The sequence below is a fragment of the Garra rufa genome, chromosome 19 (genome assembly GCF_049309525.1).
Source record: "Garra rufa chromosome 19, GarRuf1.0, whole genome shotgun sequence".
In the NCBI taxonomy this organism is placed as follows: domain Eukaryota; kingdom Metazoa; phylum Chordata; class Actinopteri; order Cypriniformes; family Cyprinidae; genus Garra; species Garra rufa.
In genome coordinates, this window is record NC_133379.1 from 30928124 (window position 1) to 30938023 (window position 9900).

Here is a 9900-nt window from a genome sequence, read left to right on the forward strand (position 1 = left end):
CAAGTTTGTATAGTTAATTGTGTTTTAAATGCAATTGTCAAGCAGTTTGTAATGCATTTTCGAAACAGGAGATGAGCCCCTGGTCTAATGCGCCACCTGGCTTGAGAAACCCGTTCTCAAAGACTTACTTTTAGTCATTATTTGGGTAGCACACATATTCTGAATGCTTTCAGAAGAATTCAAATTAGCCATTTTAATCTAGATTAATCTAGATTAATTTCAAGATTTAATCTAGATTAATCTAGATTAAAAAAATTAATCTATGCCCACCACTAGTATATATATATATATATGGGCCAGTCTACAGATTTGGTGCAAACTGCTGTCCCACAACCAAAAAACACATTTAAAAAGCATTTAATATTTAGTTCTTAAATGTTTACTAAGATCCTTTTAATATCTACTGAAGCCCACAATATTTAAAATATTACTAAAATATATTTACACTACTAGTCAAAAGTTTGGACACACTTCCCCATTAAAGTGAATGAGGAAGTGTGTCCAAACTTTTGACTGGTAGTGTAAATATATTTTAGTAATATTTTTTTAAACTCATTTTAACTACACCCCTTTATTTATGATCAGGAAATATTCTTGTATCACTCTTTCTCATAGCTACAAGGTGTGAGTAGATAGGCCCCATCATTTTGAGGTAAATGTGTTCAAAAGTCTGAAAAATCTGTCTAACTTTAAGGTGTGTCACTACCGGAAACTTTTTCTTTTTTTTTTTTTTGCAATTAAGCACACTTTTTTGGATGCTTTTCCATAACATTTAGTTTTTAAATGTGTACCACTGTTCAGAACTGTGCTACCTAATCATGTGCTGATTAGGAAGGTGTGAAAACACCCTTTAAAGTATCTAAAATTGTCTTTGCCGTAATGGTCATGACTGAAACATTCGGTGAAGTTTCAGTAGTGAGATCTTTGTTTTTTTTTTTGGGTGTTGTCCGATAAAATTGTCACTACTGAAAGTCTCAACCGAAAACATGTCATCATTGTTTCGGTAGTGACAAAAGAGAACACATAATTCTTCATTAGGTTATGCTACAGTTATGCAATTTTTTGTATGTTTTATGACCGAAACATGGGATGTTTTGTCAAAAAAAAAAAAAAAAGTATACTGAATTATCAACTAAGATGCAATGATAGTTGTTGGTTAAGTGTGTATTCAAACTAATGAATCCTTAGTTTTGAAATCAGTATGATCAACTTTTGTGTTTTACAAAGAAAAATTGGTTCAAATTGGAACAAATCTCATAAATTACACTTAAAATATATAAAAAAATTGTAATTGATTTACCTCTGAAAAAATGTTAATAAAATGGCAAAAATATACATTTACAATGTAAATGTGAGCAAAATCTTAATAGGCCAATATACAAAGTTGGGGAGAGGACAAATATTCCAAAACCGTCTGAAAATACAATATGAGAATTAACTGCACAATTACTAGAAATGTGTACCTTGGATATTATACAATTTGCATTTCTTTTTCAAGACATTTCCAACTCTGACTTTGGACAAATTCATATATGGCCCATATATGAATATTTACGAAGTTTTATAACATACTCTTAATACACTAATCTGATGTAAAGTACAGGAAAAAAAATTTTTTTTTAAATGATACCTAAAATTTGTGCCTGTTCAATTTCAGAACCATGTCTTTTGATACTTTTACCATATCACATTCTATCTTTATTTCCACAGGTATTTCCACAGCCTCTCGTCCTGACATTGATGAAGAAATCGATCTTTTGTCCTCCATCATTATCAAGCAGCAAATATCAGAAGTCAAACAGCCAGGTTTGAACTATCTGCTTTTAAAATCTGTGTGGTTATGGTTAGTGAGGTAGTGCAGCGGTTACAGTGGTCATGATTCATAGCAAGCCCTTCTAAACTTTACACTTCGCTCGCTCTTTGCTATGTGTGAAGATTCAGTTTGAATGAAGCGTGCTTTGCCAGTGTGAAAAATAACGGTACATTTGGATAGCAGAAGCCTAGCAGCTTAGTTAACAGTGGAAAAATACTTCAAACGACAATGTAGAAAAATAACAGTCCTACATTATATTTGTTGAATAAAATCCACTTGTTTCTTATTAAGCATTAACAAACATTAAAGCTGAGTCATATTGAATTTGAAAAATCTTCATTCTTATTTTGTCTCTTCATGTCTTCTCTAGACTCTCGTTCACAGTCTCCTCCGCAGTCCCAGTCAGAATCGAAACAGAAGAGTTTGCACGAACCCACAACTAGCAGCCCATCGACACCGACATTTCAACCCCCTAAATCTCCCCATCCAGTCACAAACTCATCCGACCGCCATGGGCCGATGATCATCTCCCCCCACTCTTCCAGAGACAGCCTACTAGTCTGTATGTGTGACTAGGTTGATTTTATTTATAGCCTAATTGTGATCAGTGTGTTTTTATGTTGTTATTTGTTTAATCATTTTAGCATACTTTGAACAAGTTTCCACAGAAATATAGCTATTTTGATGCCGTTTTACTAGATTTATTGTGGTTTGGCTGGCCTACATCCCTGACAAAGATGGCATTTTAACAGCAGGCCCATCACATGATATTTTGCACTTTTATTATTGGCTTGTCCTTACATATTAAAGGAGTAGTTCACTTTGAAAAACAAAAATGTACAGATAATGCACTCACCGCCTTGTCATCCAAGATGTTCATGTCTTTCTTTCTTCAGTCGTAAGGAAATTGTTTTTTGAGTAAAACATTTCAGGATTTCTCTCCATATAATGGACTTTTATGGTGCCCCCGAGTTTGAACTTCAAAATGCAGCTTCAGAGGGCTCTAAACGATCACAGCCGAGGAAAGAAGGGTCTTAACTAGCAAAAAAATGGGTTATTTTCTAAAAAAAAATGACAATTTATATACTTTTTAACCTTCTTGTCTAGCTCGGTAAGACGAGCGTTTGAGATTAAAAAGTATATAAGTTGTAAATGTTTTTAGAAAATAACCAATCGTTTCGCTAGATAAGACCCTTCTTCATCGGGTGGGATCATTTAGAGCCCTTTGAAGCTGCATTTAAACTGCATTTTGAAAGTTCAAACTCGGGGGCACCATAGAAGTCCATATATGGAGAGAAATGCTGAAATGTTTTCCAAAATGTTCTGTTTATGACTGTCCTTCTCATAGTTTTTCTTGTCTGTCTCTGTTTCTCTCTTTTATAATTGTGTGTTTGTATCACTGGGAGCAGTGATGATCTCTTTATGCATTATTGTGGGATCCATGGCTCTCATCATCGCTGCTGTATGCTGGATCAGGTAATTTGAATCTTTTTTTTTTTTCTTTTTTTTTCTTGGTTAGTAATACAGTTAGTCAGTTTGTATTATTAGCTCAAACCATTATCATGCCACCATAATGTGTTTTTAATAAACTTCCTTTTTCACTCTCACAAAAAACTGCACATCAATGCAAAACCCTTAGAAGAAGTAGAAATTATTGTTGTGGTATTTAACTGTTTTACGAAAAAGGACAAGAAAAGCCAGATCTTAATTTTAATTCTGTTTTAAATTGTAGCCTTTTAAATAAGAAAAATAAATATTAATTGAATATACAAATAACTAATTTTTTATCCTTTGTCGTTTTCAGTGCAGTTTTTAAAAAAGTTTATTATAAAATTATTTTTGTAATTTTTCTTTGCAATTTTAAGTGCAGTGCACCTTCAATTTAAGGATTTTTTAGGAAATTAGCTGTGTATTTCTTTAAAACTATGTACGTTTCAGTTTAAATCTTATTGTTTTCTATTGCAAACTTTTGGTTGGCAGATTTATACATTATGAATATATGAAAATTTCCATTGATGTATGGTTTGTTAGGATATTTGGCTGAGATACAACTATTTGAAAATTTGAAATCTGAGGGTGCAAAAAAATACAAAATATTGAGAAAAAGTTGTCCAAATCAAGTTCTTAGCAATGCATATTACTAATCAAAACTTATGTTTTCATATATTTATGGTAGGAAATTTACAAAATATCTTCATGGAACATGCTCTTTTTTTTGGCATAAAAGGAAAATTGGTCATTTTGACCCATACAGTGTATTGTTGGCTGTTGCTACCTGTGCTACTTATGACTGGTTTTGTTGTCTAGGGTCATATTTATGTATTGATTTATTTATTAACAGGTTACAGAGAGACACACATCTAGCTGAGAAGGTTGATTACCCTGCGTTTCATGCTGTGGGACCCAATCATAATCATACCTCAGTGAGTGCATATATCCAAAAATACAATAAACACTTTAGCATTTCTTCTTATCATGTTTAAGAGATTATGACCATGTCTTTTCATGTTTTAGTCTGGGGATAACACCCTGGCTCACAGTGCTCAGATGTATCACTACCAGCATCAGAAACAACAAATGCTCTCAATGGAGAAGTAAGCACAACACATCTCTTGATTATTTTAGTCATTTTAGCTTAATTGTCTCTTTTCAGTTCTCTGTCCTGGTGATTTCCTGTTGCATTTTTATCATAACCCACTTTATAGGAATGGTGATTAAGAACATGAATGTAAAAATACATATAATGTTTCTGACTCATTTCCTTCCTTATTTCCTTCCACTTTCATGTACATGCATCACACTTGATATGAATCATGCTAAGAAAACTGCTTTCAAAAAATGTTAAGCTCTATCAACAGCATTTAATGCTGACTACCTAAACTTGTGCAAAGTTTAGGACATCATGATAAAGAAGTTGAAGCAGCCATTGCTCTGTGAAAAATATTTATTTACTAAATTTATAGTTTTATAGAAGGAAGTGTTCTATATTATATCTGTTACAGGTGTTAATATAGGTTGTTGTTTTTTTAACACAGACATAAAGCAGAACCTAAAGTCTCAGAGTCTGGGGCCACATCAGATGAGGAGAATGAAGTGGGAGATTTCACTGTGTACGAGTGCCCTGGACTGGCACCGGTGTGTAAATATTTTTGCATTTAGCATCTCTATTTAGCATGTGTTTTTAGGATAATATTCACAAAATAAATAAATAAAAAATAATATATTTTTTAAATACTGTCTTGTTTAAATTTAAAATTAATTAAAGGAGAAGTTCACTTTCAGAACAAAAGTTTACAGATAATGTACTCACCCCTTGTCATCCAAGATGTTCATGTCTTTCTTTCTTCAGTTTTTTAAGGAAAATATTTCAGGATTTTTCTCCATATAGTGGACTTCTATGGTGCCTCGAGTTTAAACTTCCAAAATGCAGTTTAAATGCGGCTTCAAACGATCCCAAATGTGGTTGTAAACGATCCCAGCTGTGAAAGAAGGGTCTTATCTAGTCAAACAATCGGTATTTTTTTAATATACTTTTTAACCTTAGACACTCGTCTTGTCCTGCTCTGCCTGAATCTTTTTCCAGTTCAAGACAGTTAGGGTATGTCAAAAAACTCCCATCTCATTTTCTCCCTCAACTTCAAAATCGCCTTACATTGCTGTTTTACCTTTTTTTATTAGGGGTGTTTGATCTTCTTTGCATGTTCACTTTTCAAACACAGGGTCAGTACTTTTCTCCATATAGTGGACTTCTATGGTGCTCCAAGTTTAAACTTCCAAAATGCGGCTTCAAACGATCCCAAATGTGGTTGTAAATGATCCCAGCTGAGGAAGAAAGGTCTTATCTGGCCAAATTATTGTTTTTTGTTTATTTTTTTATTACAATTTATATACTTTTTAACCTCAAATGCTCGTCTTGACTTGCTCTGCCTGAACTTTTTTTTTTTTTTTCGAAAAACTTTGAAAAACTCCCATCATATTTTCTCCCTCAACTTCAAAATTGCCTTACATTGCTGTTTTACCTTTTTTGTTAGGGGTGTTTGATCTTCTTTGCATGTTCACTTTTCAAACACAGGGTCAGTACTTTTCTCCATATAGTGGACTTCTATGGTGCCCCAAGTTTAAACTTCCAAAATGCGGCTTCAAACGATCCCAAATGTGGTTGTAAACGATCCCAGCTGAGGAAGAAGGGTCTTATCTGGCCAAATGATCGTTTTTGTTTTTTTTTATTACAATTTATATACTTTTTAACCTCAAATGCTCGTCTTGACTTGTTCTGCCTGAACTGTTTTTTTTTTTTTTTTTTTTTCGAAAAACTTCGAAAAACTCCCATCTTATTTTCTCCCTCAACTTCAAAATCATCTTACATTGCTGTTTTACCTTTTTTGTTAAGGGTGTTTGATCTTCTTTGCATGCTCATATTGCAAACACTGGGTCAGTACTTCTGCAGCGATGTAGAGCGATTTTTAATTATTTTTGAGAGTCAACAGAGTTCAGGCAGAGCAAACCAGACGAGCATTTGAGGTAAAAAAAAAAAAAACAGATTGTTTCGCTAGATAAGACCCTTCTTCCTCGGCTTGGATTGTTTACAACATTTGGGATCATTTGAAGCCACATTTAAACTGCATTTTGGAAGTTCAAACTCGGGGGACCATAGAAGTCCACTATGTGGAGAAAAGTCCTGAAATGTTTTCCTTAAAAAAGACAATTTTTTTACAACTGAAGAAAGACATGAACATCTTGGATGACAAGCGGGTAAATTATCTGTAAATTTTTGTTCTGGAAGTGAACTTCTCTTTTAATTATTTTATTTATTTATTTTTACTTATTTATTTGTACTAAATTTGTTCTAACATATCAAATGCATGCACGCATTCATTCAAAGGTGTTTGAATGATGTTTTATATTTTATGGTTTAGTCACTTATGCTCACCAAGGCTGTATTTATTTGATCAAAAATACGAAAACGTACCAGTGGGAACTGCAAAAAAACGCTGCAGTTTCCAACAGAAATGAACACATAACGTTTTCATACACAGTATGATTACAGTTCCATATGTTTCACTTTCCGGACGTAACAAAGCTTGCTCGGTACAAATTCAACTTGCGATGTAAGAGCTGAAAGATAAAAAATTAAAAAACAAGCTAAAACGGCATGTGTGTGATTGCGTTTTTAGTCACATTCGATTTGGTTTATATTATCAGTAGGTTTAGCTGTTGTGCAGATGGTACATTATTTTAAAACATCACTCAACAGACATTTCAAGTCAGAACTGCAGTGACACACAAAACCAACGTCACATAAAACGTATAATATGTACGTTCATCTGTTCCAGAGAGAAAAAAAACAGACTCTTTTAGTGCCACTCAGTAGACATTTCACATTGAATATGGCACAAAACCTACTTTTATCTTGCTAAAAAGTTCCCACAGGTATGTTTTCGTCATGAGATCAGGTTGAAAAAAAATGGCTGAATGAGAACAAGTATGACTGTTATGTAATTTTTTTCTCCTCTCTAGACTGGAGAGATGGAGGTGAAAAACCCACTGTTTGACGACTCCACCTTACACTCCCAGAAAAATCACAAGTGACCTGGACACACACATACGCGCACACACACACACCTGAATACTTTTAGAATAGGTTTAACACACCTAAAAGCATTCCTCCACAGGGTGAAGCTGCATCTCTTACCCCACACACAAATGAAAAAAATATGACTCTGTTTTTCCTGGAAAATCTGACACCTAGCCCCTCAGAACAAAGTGAGAAAAACACCCAGACTCTACAGATACTGAATGTAGTCGATCAGGTAAATAAAAGTAAAACACAGCAGTGGTTACAAGGTTTTTTCTTTTACTCAGCTGTACACATATCAAATCTGAAAGGACTCTTGCACTGCAAACTCTCAGTGGAAACTCAGACCGGCCTTTTAATGCGGTTTCTTCACACCACATCTTTATTCTTCAGGTCTGGGGTTGGTTTGCTCTCACTACCTAGCTTTTTATGTCACCTCCCTTTTAAATATCTTTGGGGTCATGTTAGCAATCTTTATAAGCATCTTTTTCAGCTAGATGTCATTTTTTAACCTCACAACTTCATGTTTTTGGGCAAAGCTACCTCTGGAAGCACCTTTTCTGTTTATTGTGTATAAGAAACACATTTACTCGTGTTATTTGTCTCTCCTTACCTTAGTATTATTTTTGTTTCATTGTCAACATAATAGATTCTTTTTTTTGTTTTGAGATTGACAATAATTCTGTTTAATTTAATTCGTCACATTATAAATTTTTCCTATGTATGTTCTTCAATATGAAATCTCTCTTTAGTTCTCCCTCTCTTTATTTTTCTTTCTTTGTATCCCTCAGTAAATATCAACCCCATTTTATCTGATATAATGGTTGTGTAAGAAAATGAAACGCTAGTTATACTGAAAAAGACAGATTTCTGTGCTCAAATCACTTTAGTGTAAATAAATAAATAAACTGAAATGTATTATATAGTACTTTCTTGAAGTGTATGGGTGATGATGTTCCATAAATCAAGTATATGTGATCCTAGACCACAAAAGCAGTCATAAGGGCACATTTTTGGTCATTTGATGTATGGTTTGTTAAAATAGTACAATCTTTGTCCAATATACAACTATTTGAAAATCTGAGCAAAAAATATCTAAATATTGAGAAAATCGCCTTTAAAGTTCAATTTTGTTGTATTTACGGTAGAAAGTGTCTGAAATATCTTCATGGAACATGATCTTAATATCCCAATGATTTTTGACATAAAAGAAAAAATCATTTTGACCCATACAATGTATTTTTGGCTATTGCTGCAAATATACCCGTGCTACCTAAGACTGGTTTTGTGGTCAAAAATGTATGTTTGACCTCAAATCATTGCTTCTTCTGAAACACCTGTCAGTGTTAAATTTCTATTCATATTTGTTTTAGGTTAAAGCTTAAAAAGCTTGTTCTCTGACAGAACCTGAAGCTGAAATGTTTGTTTGTCCTCTCCAGCTCATCCATCTCAAGCGAACGTGGCAGGAGGAGACCTGACCTCCCCCAGTGCAGGCTGTTTTTTTCTGCGATGGGCCACTTAACTGCCCCATAAGGTGTGGTTGAGAGGAGCCCATCACAGATCCAGCCTTATTGAGGTGTCTGTGGGGGGAGAGCCATTAAAGGCCATTGTAACTGTGAATGGTGAGGAAGGCAGCCATAGGCCACCCGATCAAGATATGTGGGGAGAGAGGCAGTAGTCGTCAGCAGGGTGTCAAAAGCAATCAAAAGGCCATCGGACAGGTTGTATAAGTCAATGGGGCAGAGGGAAGAGAGGTCACATACTTGTTTATCAGATACTAAAACTTTCGAATCAGTTTTATACATGTGAGGAAAAAGAGCCATTGAAATAAAAAAAAATAAATAAAAAATAAAAAATGGCTGTAACAGGCAGCCAAACCATTTTTTTTTTTCATGCTTTGGGCGTACAATAATAGGGCACTATAAAAATGACCTTTAATATGACATGATAAATATTTACAGGGTATGATATAGCTTGTAATACGGTTGTTTTAAATTATTGTGTAAATATTGCAGCTGTCATTATTATTCAGAAGAATACAGTCAACAACAGAGAATAGGAATAACACAAATTAGCTTCCATCTTTGCATTGATAGATATTCAAAATTTGATGTCAGTGATATTTTAGTGTCACTGAGGTAGTAGTAGGTATTTTTTTGTATTTTGTCTTTATTTATATTTTCACTTTTAGTCTAAATTTTATTTATTTGTTATTTATCTAAAACATATTTTTTATTTATTTATTTTAGTTTTTTAATTTAAAATATATTAAACTTTTTTTGTAAATATTTGTTTTTTTGTTTTTGCTTTTTATTATATACCTATTAAGGTTTTTATTTTGATACATATTAATAATTTGATATCAGTGATATTTTAGTGTCACTGAGGTACTGTTGCAGGATTTTTTTCTTTCATTTTTTTTTTTGTATTTTCCGTTTTCATTTTTAGTCTAAATTGTATTTTTTTTAAATATCTTTATTTATTTATTTTTATGCTTTTTAATAAAAACTAT

At 33.3% G+C, this 9900-nt stretch overlaps 1 protein-coding gene across 1 annotated transcript in view; it reads left to right on the forward strand.

Annotated features, from left to right (window-relative positions):
- npdc1a (neural proliferation, differentiation and control, 1a) overlaps nucleotides 1-8316 on the forward strand; it is a 106603-nt gene extending 98287 nt beyond the window's left edge. Inside the window, exons 3-9 of the mRNA XM_073825160.1 lie at nucleotides 1711-1806; nucleotides 2184-2375; nucleotides 3223-3289; nucleotides 4155-4236; nucleotides 4328-4407; nucleotides 4849-4948; nucleotides 7331-8316. Of these exons, the coding sequence (XP_073681261.1) occupies nucleotides 1711-1806; nucleotides 2184-2375; nucleotides 3223-3289; nucleotides 4155-4236; nucleotides 4328-4407; nucleotides 4849-4948; nucleotides 7331-7402 (689 nt within the window). The 3' untranslated portion in view covers nucleotides 7403-8316. The remainder of the gene's footprint in view (nucleotides 1-1710; nucleotides 1807-2183; nucleotides 2376-3222; nucleotides 3290-4154; nucleotides 4237-4327; nucleotides 4408-4848; nucleotides 4949-7330) is intronic.
- The last annotated feature ends 1584 nt before the right edge of the window (nucleotides 8317-9900 follow it).